Here is a 14,834-nt window from a genome sequence, read left to right as displayed (position 1 = left end):
TTGGATGGGAGTAAAAAACAATTTTCCTCCAGATTCTGTATATGATGCCAACATTTTGGTGCTGATCCAAGATGTGTTAATGAGCTATCAACTGTGAATGAATTGGGCATGGGTGGGTCAAAGACATTCCAAACATTTGTGTGCAGTAGTATAGAATAAGCCCACTTACACACTGAAATGCCATGAGTTAGACGCTTAAACACAACCACCCTGCCCCTTCAGGCCTACAGGGATGACTTGCTCCCCTCCCTCATCCCAGTTGTACTCCCTTGGCCAGATTTATGCAAATGCTATGCTAATTTCTCTATTCTTTACCTTTCAATCAGTCTGGTTTTACAATCACTATTCAGGGAAATAAAATAGCAATAATCTCGAGGGTTATGGCTCCTTCCCCCTAATGCCTCCCAAATAGCTCTCCCTGCTAAGCTACAACCTCTCACGCAGGGTTTTGGCCTCGCCCTGACTGAACAGTAATTGGAGAAACGGGTCCCATCGGGCCAGCTGTTCAAGTTACACAGTTTGGTGGTTTACAATCAGCGACTCAGTTTAAGGCTAAGTGTCGCTTATTTTTCACTATGTCGCTATCTTTATTGACACTTGTTTAATAGCATGTATATTATATAGAGTAGGTGACTTTAGGAGCCCGATGAAAGAAACCTTTTGCCTGCCTAATGCTTGTGCAATCTATTGAAATGCCAAGCTCAGGAATCTGAGAGCTCCTTACCACTTGGTGATTATTTATCTCCAGGACACCAGTAATCAAAAAAAGTCCATTAGTTGTTTGGTTGGTAAACATTCAGGACTTTTTCCATTGTTTTTGAGTAGTGTTATAATAATCTAACTGGGATAATATAATAGATTGGACCAAAACAGAAAAATGACATTGATGGAAGAGAGATCTGACCTTCCTCAACATTCGTAAGCTGAAAAAACATTTCTTAATCAGAAAGTTTATTTGAGCTTTAAAAGTAAGAGAAGAATCAAAAAGTATAAGCTAGTTAAATAATTTAGGCATATAGATCGGCTATGCATTCTGATCTAGGTGCCTATTTTCAGGTGCCGTTTATAAAATCTGTGCCTTAGTGCTTAATACTTTGCATTTTGGCATCTAACTTTTCATGTCTTTTATATAGTTGTCCCCCATAGGTGATTTGTTTAGTGACCAAAGCCTCTTATTTTACTCCTCGGAAAAGTTTCTGAGATTAATATCTGTGGTGCGGAGAATGATTCTGTTTTATGTCGCTAAACAGGAATGGGCCAAGGTGTGCCAGTGGTGGGGCTGGTGGTAGAAGGAGGTCCAAACGTGATTCTGACAGTATGGGAATACATGAAAGAGACTCCTCCTGTCCCAGTGGTGGTTTGCGAGGGAACTGGCAGAGCGGCAGACATTCTGGCTTTCACTCACAAGCACACAGCAGATAAAGGGTGAGCTTGCTCCATCTTATGAATTCTTTTTTTAAAAGGAGGAACTCCCTTGGTTGCATGACTGTAAGAGTAAGCATTTGTTTATAAAGATCTTCAAATGTAGTGCGTTTAAGAGGGTTCATAGACAAATGCACACAAGACAAATGCAAGCGGCCAAATGTGCGCAGTCAAGTGAGCGCAAGATAAGCGAGTGCAAGACAACTGAGCGCAAGACAACTGAGCTCGACATCATTGCGCTGAATTGTTTTGTGCTGAATTGTCTTGCACTCCCTTGTCTGCGTGCAATTGTCTTGCGCGCATTTAACTTTCCACTGTTTAAGAGAGTGATTGGTTACACAATGCCAGAACTTGAGAGCACAAATTTTTAATGAAATTCATTCAGATTTAATTTAATTCACTTTTCTAATGCACTTAAGTAACTTTATTTGAAACTGAAATGGAAAATACATTTATGCTCATTGAAGAAGAAGTTGAATGGGGACTGTGTCATACTTCCCTACTTCTTTGAAATTGTGAGCTCTGATTCCTAAACTGCAGTATTAAAAAAAAAAAAAAAAAAAGCAGGGCCTTGTGCCCCCTCTCTCCAGTTAACTTTCAGGCTTCTAGGATCACTTCAAGGATGTTGCTAATTAACCACTCATTCCAGAAGAATTCTGTAAATGTGTGACATAATATTTTAAATATCAAGGGCCCAGTACTGAGCCCGTAACTATCAGCAGTTTTTCAGCCACTAAGAGCAATGGGCTGAATTAAGCCCAAATATTCAATACTGGGCCATGTATGGGATCTAGTATTGAATATTCAAGTAAGTGTGATCACCTGGACGTTAACTGGATACTGGCTGATATTCAGACCAGTGCCCAGTTAGCTTAGCAGATAAAGTTAAGGGACAGCCTATTTGGCATCCTAATTTATATACTTATTTAACTGGTTAGTGAACTGAATGCTAACCAGTTAATTGCTGACTCTGGCCAAGCTCTATCCCTCCACCCCCGGCACTAAACATACAGTGGCTTGTAAATATTTAGTGATATTTCTGCCTAGTTAAACCCTTTTGAATATCAGGCCCTATACTTTCTTCTTCTAGGTATATTCAAATTTATGTGCCTTTTCAGCACATAAAGGTATCAAATTCTTGCATTTTATGTGCATAAGTGAAAATGTCAACAAGACACTTGAGCAATATTCTGTAACACCTCTTATAAGTGGCAGTGTGTAAATGAAAGGGGGATGATACCTGAGTGGAGCATGGATGAGACATGCAGTGGCTCTCCAAACGAGATCAAACATATAATGCAGTATATATTTTTCACAGAATCATACACTCAATGGGGTTCATAATAATTTAAAAAAAACCATCTAAAAAGTGGCCTAAATGGGTGCTTGGAAAATCAAAAAGCCTGATCGTCCAAGTACCCATAACCAAAGCTGGTTTTAGACGTATCTAAAACCAGCTTAGGCCTTTCCCCTGCCTCTAAACGCATAGAGCGAAAAGAGGCGTTTTTAGAGGAGGGGAAAGGGCGGGAGGTGGGCCGACCTAGACCTGGACATCCAGCAGGTATAACCAAAACTTTAGGCAGGTTGCCTAGTCGGCACTTATACATTTTGACTTAGATCAAGTCAAAACAGGTATAAGTGCCGAAAAAGGGGCTGCTGAGCTGATCGCAGCTGCCGCGATTATTATTATTATATTATTATTAGGATTTTTTATATACCGCCTATCAAGGTTATCTAAGCGGTTTTTACAATCAGGTACTCAAGCATTTTCCCCTCTCTGTCCCGGTGGGCTCACAATCTATCTAACGTACCTGATGAGCTCAGCGGCCCCGGTAACCTGCCCACCCCCCCACCGCAACCATCGCAGCAGGAGAGATGGCTCATCTCCCCTGCCGCGATGCGATCACCCCTCTACCCGAACTGCCGTGACCCGGGGAAGGAGAGATGCCCAATCTCTCCTGCCACGGTTTGTGGCAGTTTGGGTAGAGGGGTGATCGCATCGCAGCAGGGGAGATAGCCAATCTCTCTCCTGCCGCGATGCATCACCCCCCCACAACGATCCGGGCAGGAGGGAGTCCAAGCCCTCCTGCCCCAGCGAGCCGTGTCCCCAACATCGGGGCAGGAGGGAGCCCAAGCCCGCCTGCCCAGGCGACCCCCCCCCACTAAGATCCGGGAGGAGGGATCCCAGGCCCTCCTGCCCCGATGCAGCCCTCCCATGACTGCCCCCCTGAACCCCAGATCACCTCCCCCCACCTGCCAACCTGTGACACCCCCCTGCCGATCCGCGACACCTCCCCACCGACCCCCCCCCCCCGTACCTGTAAAAAAGGTCTCAAGCCCGTCCATCCGACAGGCCCGCCATCCTCAGAATGGCGGGCCTTAGGGCCTGATTGGCTTAGGTGCCTCAAACCGCGCCGACAGGTGGGACCTGAGGCGCCTGGGCCAACCGGAATTGGCCCAGTAGCCTTAGGCCATTCCTGTGGGCAGGGCCTTAGGCACATGGGCCCAACCCAGCTGAATGTAGAGGCAGACCATTATAAAAAAAAAAATCTCCTTTTGGACGTTTTTTTTGATAATGGACATTTTCCCTGCTTCTACTTTCAACGTTTAGGGCCTTAGGCCAAAAGGGGACTTAGACGGTTTTTTTTTATTATGCCCCTCCACATCTTCATTTAATGAATTCACTAATACTTTCAATTAATTTACTACTTAATAGGGGAAAGGACCTCAGAAAACCGGACTGCAGATTTTAATAAAACAAATCTGTCAGTTTCCATCAGTTCCCTTTTCATTCATTGTTCCAAAAACCCCTATATTTTTCTTTTTCTTTTTTACTTATGCACTTTTTCTTGTTCATTCAAACATATATGGTATCAAAAAGTATCCAGAATTTTAATTTTAGACCAACGGGTCCTGTTTCACCCAATTGCAAGGGCTTCTTCAGGGTAGCTAGTACATATTGCAAAAATTCCCTGGATACTTTCAGCCCTACCACATGATCATATATATGGATTCTTAGATCCGCATATGGTGGGGCTGAAAGTATCCAAGGAATGTTTACAATATGTACTAGCTACCTTGAAGATGCCCTTTTAATTGGGTGAAACAGGACCCGTCGGTCTGGAATTAAATATAAAGCTAAGTACATTTTACATACTTGCAAAATTAAAATTCTGGATATTTTTTGATGCCATATATATTTGAATGAACAAGAAAAAGCAAATGAGTAAAAAGAAAAACATAAGTAAAGAAAAATATAGGTTTTTTTTGACCAATGAATGAGAACGAAACCGATGGAAACTGACAGATGTATGTTTTATTAAAATCAGCAGTCTGGTTTTCTGAGGTCCTTTCCCCTATTATGTAGTAGATTAATTGAAAGTTTTAGTCAATTCATTAAATGAAGATATAGAGTGTATGATTTTGTGAAAAATATATGCTGCGTTCTATGTTTGATGTCATTATTGGAAGTGATTGGCATCTATCTGCTGTTACGATTAAGTTTGATACATAGAGTAGCTCCTCAGAGCATGCCAACTCGTGACACAATATTGTGTTTTGAGAAAATCACTCTGCTTCAGGGGAAGAGGCTTTCAAATCACTTCAAACAAAGCCACATTCACTTCAAATGGAGCTGCATTTTGGTCCAGATTCTGTAAACAGTGCCTACAAAAATGGATGCCGGCTGCATGTCGATCACGCTTCAGCGCTGTTAACAGAATCACGGCTAATGACACCTAAGAAAAAACTTGATGCCTGTAATGTAGGCCAGCATTTTACTGGCCTACATTGCAAGCATCTTAAGTTCTTTACTGAATCGCATCTAAGTTCTACTCCGCCTCTAACGGTGCCCACTTAGACATAAGATGCCTACACTGTAGATGCTTCTTGGCATCCCCAATTTTTTAATAAAAGGGTTTTTAATCGGTTTTAAACACAGTCAATTACTACATTGATTAAAGCCAATTAAAACTATTATGTTAACAGTGGTAGGATACCTACCGCCACCTAATTTATGGTGCCATTTATAGAATTTTTGGCCCTTTGAGTCCATAGCGCAATTCAATAAATCTTTACTCTTTATATATTGAAATAAAAACAAATATGACATCAGGCATCTTAATTTCCAAAATATAAATCCACCAATCACAGATCAAGCATGCTCAGCTCCAATCACAATATTTGCAGATTAGATCAATGTGAGCCATTCAGATTCTTTATTGAGCTCTGCAGGCCATACAGCTGCCAAAGTAAAAATCCCAAAATGCTCTGTTCCATCCCCCTCAAGGGAATAGAGTCAGTCACATTCCATCTATTTTTTTAGGCATTAAGATGCCATATTTGTTTTATTTCAGCATTTAAAGAAGAGTGAAGATTTATTGAATAGCATTATGAACTCACCCTGCAGTTCTGTTAGAAGTGAATATGGTTTGCTGGAAGTGATTGGACATCCTCCCCCTGAAGCAGAATGCTTTCTTGAAACATGATATTGTGACAGGAGTTTTTGTATTTATGAGCGAGGAGATCTTCATTACTGAAGCTAAGTATTAGTTCTATTATTATTAGGGGTGGGCAATGATTAAAAATTTTAATTGTATGATTAAAAATTTAGATTGCATGATTAATTGCACTTAATCACAGCATGTGAAGGTGAAATAGGAAGTTTGTTGGAGAGGGGCAGGATACAGCAGGGGGAAGGTTTCTGAGTCAGCCACAGACAGCATGTGGGAATTGCTGCCTTTGCCATCGACCCTATGAATGCCAGGCCTGTTAAGGTAAACATGGGGAAGTGAGAGAAGAGATATTGGGCAAGGGGAGAGAAAGCAATGCTGGACAGAGTTTAAAAAATGTATTCATAGTTAAAAGTTTAACAAATTAATCAAATTAATAATGCACTAAGGTCTAGGTTCTATAAACAGCACCTAAGCGCACCTACATTATAGATGCCGCTCGGCGCAGTTGTCAGTCAACAACTAGGCACCTTTTATAGAATCATGCCTAATGGTGCCTAAGCGAACTTAGCCATCACTAAGCATGCTAGACATAGGTGCTGCTGCATTAGGCCAGCTTTTTATTTGCCTAATTTGGCAGCGCCTAAGTTGGTCGCCTAGTGATACCTAATTCAACCATCCCTATTCTCCGCCCATAGCCACGCCTACTTTTTAACATAGACATCACTAGACTTGGGAGGGCGTCTCCACTTAGGTGTCACTAGGCGTCTTAACAGTTCAGCACCAAACTCTTAAATTGCTTAATTAACTCTTTTTTTGATTGGATGATAACCAGCATAGTCAATTACCATGCCAATTAAAAAAATTAAGTTTGGTGCGGATCCCAAACTTAGGCATCGCTAGGCAGCCTCAATTAGGGTGCCTAATGGAGGTGCCATTTATAGAATAGGGCCCTAAATACCCACCCCTAATTTTCTCAGTGGTCAGTTATGGATGCGAAAGCTGGACACTATGGAAACAAGAGAGAAGGATTTTAGGTGTGCTGTGGACTGCTAGAAGAACTATCAAATCGATTCTGGAAGATATCAAACTCACCATGTCACTCGAAGCCCAAATGATGAAGTTACGACTGTCTTATTTTGGTCACACCATCAGAAGAGAGAGATCACTGGAGAAGGACATCATGTTTTGGAAGATCGAAGGAACCAGGTGAAGAGGGCGACCTGCAATCAGATGGCTGGACACGTTGAAAATAACCATAAGGGTGACACTGGAGGATCTTTCCAGACCAGCAGAAAACCTTTTTTTTTTAGATTCGCAATTCATCAAGTTGCTAGGACTCGAATATGAGTTGATGGCACCTAACAACAACAATTATATTCCAATAAACAGATTTGAACTTAAAAAAAAAATTTTTTTCACATATAAATGAGAGGTTTTTTTATTTACTCAGATAACTGTGTGAGGAACTGTATGGACCAATGATGATACAAATTTGGAGCTCTTAGACATGCTTGAATGAACAATGGATGGGCTAGAAAGATGCATATTTACACTTCTCCCTCCATATTCGCTGTGATAGGGGATTAACAGACCCACGAATACAGAAAAACCATGAATAACTTTTTCATATGTTATTCGCTGTTTTCTATTAAGAACCATCATGAATATGTTGAAACCGCGAATAACGTGGTGGGCGACATGGCCTATTCCTGAAGGCGAGGCAAAACACGGTAAAGAAAGTACTGGGAATTGGCAATTTTTCTCTGTATACGCTTGGAATCGGCGATTTCTCTAGGCAAGCTGATGTCATTGGGGAGGGGGGAGGAGGAGCCAGCAAGCTAAAAACTATGAATAATCGAAACCGCAATTGCTGAAACCGCGAATATGGAGGGAGAAGTGTATATACCTCATTAAAGTCTTGTGGGTAACATATTTCCAAAATATTATGTATGCAAGGTCTAATGTAGAATTTTATGTTCCTTTGAAGCAAAAAACTTCAAATCATTCTTCAGGTACGTTAAGGGAAAGCAACCGGCAAGGGAGGAAGTGGGACCCTTAGATGATGGAGACAGAAAGGGAGTGGTAAAAGATGAAAAAGAGATAGCGGACAAGTTAAATGAGTTCTTCACGTCAGTCTTCACGAGAGAAGACACAACCAACATTCCGGAACCTGAGGAGATCGTAAATGGAGATCAAGACGTTAAGCTGGTCAAATTAGAGGTAAGCCAAGAGGATGTCCTCAGGCAGATAGACAGGCTAAAGAGTGACAAATCGCCGGGTCCAGACGGCATTCACCCAAGGGTACTCAAGGAACTACGGAACAAAATAGCAGAGCCACTTGGACAAATATGCAACCTATCCTTAAAAACTGGAGAGATCCCGGAGGACTGGAAAATAGCGAATGTCACGCCCATCTTCAAGAAGGGTTCAAGGGGTGACCCAGGAAACTACAGGCCGGTGAGCTTGACCTCGGTCCCGGGAAAGATAATGAAACGCTGGTTAAGGACAGCATCTGTGAACACATTGAAAACAATGGGCAGCTAGAGTCGAGTCAACATGGCTTCTGTAAGGGTAGGTCATGCCTTACAAACTTATTGTACTTCTTTGAGGGGGTAAACAGCCAGGTAGATAAAGGGGAATCTATAGACATAATTTACCTAGACTTCCAGAAAGCCTTCGACAAGGTACCACACAAAAGACTGCTTAAGAAGATATGGAACCACAGGGTGCAAGGGGAGGTCCACCGATGGATCAAAAATTGGCTGGCGGACAGGAAGCAGAGGGTTGGAATAAAGGGACATTACTCAGACTGGAAATGGGTCACAAGCGGAGTACCGCAGGGGTCAGTGCTGGGATCGCTCCTGTTCAATATCTACATAAACGACCTAGAGGTGGGAACAAAATGTGAGGTCATTAAATTTGCGGATGACACCAAACTATACAGCAGGGTTAAAACCATGGAAGACTGCGAAGATCTCCAAAAGGATCTAACGACACTGGAAGAGTGGGCCAAAAAGTGGCAAATGAGCTTCAACACAGGGAAATGCAAGGTCATGCATGTGGGGAAAAAGAACCCGATGTTCAGCTACAAAATGGGGGGAGCACTACTAGGGGTGAGGAACCTGGAAAGAGACCTGGGAGTGATGGTAGACACAATACTGAAGGCGTCGGCGCAGTGCGCCACAGCATCAAGGAAAGCAAACAAAATGTATCATTAAAAAGGTATCATTAAAAAGGGTATCACGACTAGGTCGAAGGAAGTCATCCTGCCACTGTATCGTGCAATGGTGCGGCCGCATCTTGAATACTTTGTCCAGTACTGGTCGCCGTACCTCAAGAAGGACATGGCAGTACTTGAGAGAGTCCAGAGAAGAGCAACAAAGCTGATAAAGGGTATGGAAAATCTCTCATATACTGACAGATTGAAACAGTTAGGACTGTTCTCCCTGGAGAAGCGGAGACTTAGGGGAGACATGATAGAAACCTTCAAGATCCTGAAAGGCATAGAGAAAGTAGACAGGGACAGATTTTTCAAACTAAGGGGAACCACAAGTACAAGGGGGCACTTGGAGAAATTGAAAGGGGACAGGTTTAGAACAAACGCTAGGAAGTTCTTTTTCACCCAGAGGGTGGTGGATACATGGAATGTGCTTCCAGAGGCCGTGGTAGACAGGAGCACTGTACAGGGCTTCAAAGAAGGTTTGGATAGGTTCCTAGAGGACAAAGGTGTAGATATGGGTTGTAGGGATAGGAGTAGAGGTATGGGTGTAGATAGGTGCAGATATGGGTTGTAGGGATAGGAGTAGAGGTAAGTATAGGAATAGGAGTAGAGATAGGTTATAGAGCTAGTCAGGGACCACTGCTCAGGCAGTGGGCCTGATGGGCCGCCGCGTGAGCGGACCGCTGGGCGAGATGGACCTCTGGTCTGCCTCAGCGGAGGCAACTTCTTATGTTCTTATGTTCTGAATTTTGTGATTCCTTCTGAATAACTTTTCACTTACTGAAGAACTTGGTGCATTGACTTATTCCCCATTTTAGAAATACAAATGAGAAGGTGAAATGTGAATACATGGCTGTTTTGTTGAGCACAATCACAAATGATAAGATTGGCTGCAGACTTTATCATAAAACTGACCTCATAAAAATCCAATTGCCGTTATAATTTAGATATATTAGCAATAAGCAAAAGGCAGCTCACATGAAACAACAAAGTACAGCACATTGGGCTAAAAGGATAACATACATACAAAGTGTCCAGTTTCTGTTCATGGATCCGTTCTCCCTCTCTCTTTTCCCCCCGCCTCTCTGGGCTATGCCATCCGGAATGCCACTTATATACTTTTAATTCAGTAGCCTAGGGTACTACATAGTTACAGATTACATACTCCCTTTCCATTGGTTTGTCACATGCATCATTTCTATTGGCTATATGGTCTATACACTTATCATGGAGCCTTATTGAAGTATGACATCACCTAATGTCAAAACTGACCTTTCTATTTCCCTGCCACTGCATTCTTAATACTAAGGAAATAATTGCTGAGGCCAGGCCTCTTCTGTCCTGAGCTTGATTGTAGTTCTGTCAATAGTTCTGATAATTCTTTGGTAGGACATTTTATCCTGTACTGTTGCTTGAGCTTATCCAATGATGTCACAGTCAGCAGATCTCTGCCAGTTACTAGAGCAGAGATGAATCCCTCATAGAGCATATCGTCTCCTGCTGACAGGCAGAAATATGATTGTCCAGAGGCTTGAATTCATAAGCACAATGTCTCTCTTAGAAGTATAACTTTTTGGGGTCTCAGGAGTCTTCGCCTATATTTTTATGCAGGTCTTATTCCCGATTCTTCTTCCTCACAACCCAGAAATATCATTTTATTCTGGGGGGGTTTCTCTCCTTAGGCCGATGCAACCTCCACAGAAGGAAGAGATATTGTTGATGGTTCAGAAGACATTTAATTTTGGAGAAAAACAATCCAGCCATCTCTTTAAAATCCTAATGGATTGTATGGAGCACAGGGAATTGGTGAGTACTCTCAGTCACTGTGTGTGTGTGTGTGTAAGGGAGTGGGGGTGGAGGGTAAGAGAGCAGAATTAGCTCATGCCTTTCAGGAGCAGGACAAGGCAAATTACATTCAGGTGCAGTAGGGATTGATTGCCTTGTGCTTCAAAGTTTTCACAGTCTTAAGTGATTGATACAGTATATTGTGCTATGATTAAGGGGCAATCTTTCTTAATTTCTCGAGTGTGGAGTGCTGCTGGATGTCTCCAGTATCAAACTTTTTAGACATGGACGTGCATTCTCCTCCAGAAATGGAAAATTCATATTTACTTTCTTGGCCTGAAGACACCAAAAAGAGAGCCCAAGGAGGCCTCAATGACAAGACAATCAAGGCACAACATGACTTCTTTGTTGTACTTTTTTGGCCTACCTTAGTCCTGCATAAAACATGCCCAGACCATACCCCTTTGCCATCTACACATTTCTCAGTTTTAGACATGTATATCCTGGCTTTGTAAAATTGAGATCTAGACATTTATGAACATAAGAATTGCCATCTCCGGATCAGACCCTGGGTCCATCAAGTCCGGTGATCCGCACACGCGGAGGCCCCACCAAGTATACCCTGGCCTAGTCCCCATATCACTGTATGCTTCTCAAGGGAGATGTGCATCTAATTTACCCTTACCCGTATCACTCTCTGCCACTCTTAAGGAGATGTGCATCTAGTTTACCCTTAAATCCTAGAACAGTGGATTCTGCAATTACTTCCTCTGGGAGAGCATTCCAGGTGTCCACCACTCGCTGCGTGAAACAGAACTTCCTGATATTGGTCCTGGACCTGTCCCCCCCCTCAGCTTCAGTCTATGTCCTCTTGTCCGTGTCACATTAGACATTGTAAATAACTGCTTTCCCTGCTCCATTTTGTCAAATCCTTTCAGTATTTTGAAAGTCTCGATCAGATCCCCTCGCAGTCTCCTCTTCTCAAGGGAGAATAACCCCAGTCTCCTAAGTGCAATATAAATGTCTAAGTTATATTTTATAAGTCACAAAAGAGGAGAAAATAAGGGTTCAGTATATCATACCAAATGACTACTGTTGAACCCAGATAGAAAAGTGATAGATATGTACAGAGGCAGAGCTTGGGCAGAACATGGGTAGAGCACACATATAAATGCATAGATTGCAATGCTGCTTACATATACCAGGTCAAGTTTCAAGTTTATTAAGTATTTGATATCCCGTCTATCATTACGATATTTCTATAGACAGCAGGATTAATAAAGCACACAAGTGGGTGTCATCATTCAATACTTTATACTTAGTATAAAGTACTGAGCATTGTAAGGATTGAAGTGGCCCCCACAATATTAGGTTGTAGGGGTTATGTTAGGCGCCCTTACAAAACGCCAGGTCCCGGGTTCAATACTGTCACCGAAGATTCACCAGGAAGTAGATTCAAATAAGAAGCACAGCCAGAGGTGATGGCATAAAGAATATATTATAAAAATAGGCTTACAGAAAAGTAAGATTCATAAAAGTTATAATTACAATTACAGAGACTGCTTCTGTGTTCTTGTGAATGAGAGAAAGCACACAAAGAAAGAGAGAGAAATAGGGGGGTGGGGAGGGTGGTGTCCCAAGCTTCAGAGCAAGAGAGCAAGGAGAACAAGAAGAGCCAAGAGAGGGGGTTATGTTGTGAGGGGGCTTTTATAGTTTGGAAACTTATTCTAAATATAGAATCTATTGAGCTTCAATAGAAGTTAAACATCCCCATCTGTAATAAACTTGTGCTAGACAGAAGAAGAATAGGCTGAAGTCAAATGTAATTTCCAGTATGCCTCTGACAATAGTTTCTGATTAATCTTAGTTATCTGTGCACCTAGACCCATTGTATATCCTAAGCTGTCCATCCTAAGCATCAGACATTAACACATCTTCTTAGCACCTCTTCGCCTCTCTTAGCTGCAAGTTGGTTTGTAATCATGATTTAATTAGGGCTATTTCAAACTGTCTTTAGGGCTGTATGAAACAGTCTGCCTGGATGCTTACTATATGTGATCTATCTGCATCAACATCCCAGAGTCAGATTGATATAATTTCCCATAGGCCTTTGCTGACATTAGTTATGCCAACTGAAAATGCTGATTGCTAGCAATAGCTATGCTGACAAGCATGTGCTGTCCTTTCTGCATGAACCATTCCCCTCATCTCCTCAAGCTATAGAATGGAGATATGCAGCTCTCAGGGAGGTTAGTGGGATTGTGTGTCACCAATCCTGCTCTCTATGGAAGAAAAACTGTTTCAGTTAACCAACATTGCTTTTTCCACTGACAAGCAGGATTGAGTCAGTCTCACAAGCTTGCGACTGCTGTCCATCTTTATATTGACTCAGTATTTGGTTTTCGGAAAGATCATAGCGTAGAATTATTATTGATCTCTTTAATCGATACTTTGCGATTAAGGATGGATCAAAACAAGACATTTTGTCTTCTGTCTGTAGATATATCTGGAGCATTTGACTCGATTGATCTTAAGAAATTATTAGGTAGATTGTATAACCTTGGAATGCATGATGTTGTTTTTAATTGGTTTAAAACATACCTTTTAGGACACTCTTTTCAAGTGAGAAATGGATGTAAGATTTCAGACTGGAGTACCACAAGGCTTGGCGCTTTCTGTCTTATTATTTAATATTTATATTTACATGGCTGCTATAGGTAAACTATTTGAAACCTTAGGAGTAGAATATCGAATATATGCAGACGATATTATCTTTTTCTTTCCAGTGGGTGGATGGGAAAAGAATTTTGAAAAACCATTGAATGAATATATGTGTAAAATTGAAGAGTGGATGGGAGAACATGGTTTGAAATTAAATGTAGATAAAACTGAAATAATGCTGGTAGGAAAGCCAGATCTTCAGTGGTCTACAGAAGTGAAAGTTATTGATGATAAGTCCATGACCATTTTAGGTGTAATACTTGATTCTGGGTTAACAATACAAGTAACTAAGACAGTTTAAGTTTGTTTTGCACAGATGCATCTGTTACATCAACTAAAACCAATGTTAACACCGTATGATTTCCATACTGTAGTCCAGGCTATGGTTTTGTCGAGACTTGATTACTGCAATGCCTTTCATCTTGGAATAACAAAAGAAAGATGCAGAGCATTGCAGGTCATACAAAATGCGGCAGCAAGATTGATAATGGGTTTGTTTAAATATGATCATATTTCGCCACATCTTCAAAAATTGCATTGGCTACCAGTCGCCTTCAGAGTTTAAGTATTTTTTTATTAAAGTTTCCAAAAAGTGCTAGAACAAACATTCAAACATCAGTACAGATCTCTTACATATGCACAAACCAAATCCCTCCCCCCCATTTCTATAGGGTTAGAGTCCATTAACATATCGTATAACATGCGGTCATCTTCACAAATTCAATAATCTACCACGAGCCTGGGGTCAGAGTACGGTATAAAGCATTAACGATTTGTCATCAATTCCTATATGGAAACATTCCAGAATTATTTAAAAATAACATACTTAGTTATATACCAAAAAGATCATTGCGTTCTGAGAATTTGGCTTTACTGAAGATGACTGTGAATCCAAGGCTTGTTGACACTGGTAAAAAGACCTTTTGTTGCGCAGGAGTTAAGATATGGAACTCTTTGTTGGGTCAGATATGGAATTGTCGTGAAAAGGGAATTGTCGTGAAAATTACTCAAAATGCAGTTATTTGTAGAGGCCTTTTTCTACACATAATTTTCTTCTCTGGTAGAACTGATAAACTGCTTATGATTGTTATACAAAGTTATGCCATTTTTTTTCTAGTCATGATTTATAAGGTTGGTATGTATGTTCATTTTATTATGTTTCTGTTTTAAAACTATGTATGTATGTAAATTTTGTACACCGTTTAGTTGTAAACGGTATAGAAAATTTTTAA

General features: G+C 41.3%; 1 protein-coding gene across 6 annotated transcripts in view; it reads left to right on the top strand.

The window, feature by feature from the left end:
• Nucleotides 1-14,834, top strand: part of TRPM6 (transient receptor potential cation channel subfamily M member 6) — a 255,335-nt gene that overhangs the window by 57,960 nt on the left and 182,541 nt on the right. For 5 of the 6 annotated variants that reach the window (XR_004537426.1, XM_033926740.1, XM_033926754.1 and 2 more), the window contains exons 8-9: nt 1,251-1,425; nt 10,779-10,902. Coding sequence is in view for 5 of the 6 variants with exons in the window: in XM_033926740.1 (XP_033782631.1) it covers nt 1,251-1,425; nt 10,779-10,902 (299 nt within the window). In the remaining variant the exon portion in view is untranslated. Of the gene's footprint in view, nt 1-1,250; nt 1,426-8,072; nt 8,097-10,778; nt 10,903-14,834 lie in introns of those variants that run through there. The other variant, XM_033926768.1, reaches the window with a different exon arrangement.

The sequence above is a fragment of the Geotrypetes seraphini genome, chromosome 1, assembly GCF_902459505.1.
Source record: "Geotrypetes seraphini chromosome 1, aGeoSer1.1, whole genome shotgun sequence".
In the NCBI taxonomy this organism is placed as follows: Eukaryota; Metazoa; Chordata; class Amphibia; order Gymnophiona; family Dermophiidae; genus Geotrypetes; species Geotrypetes seraphini.
This window is presented reverse-complemented; position numbering and strand designations above follow the sequence as displayed.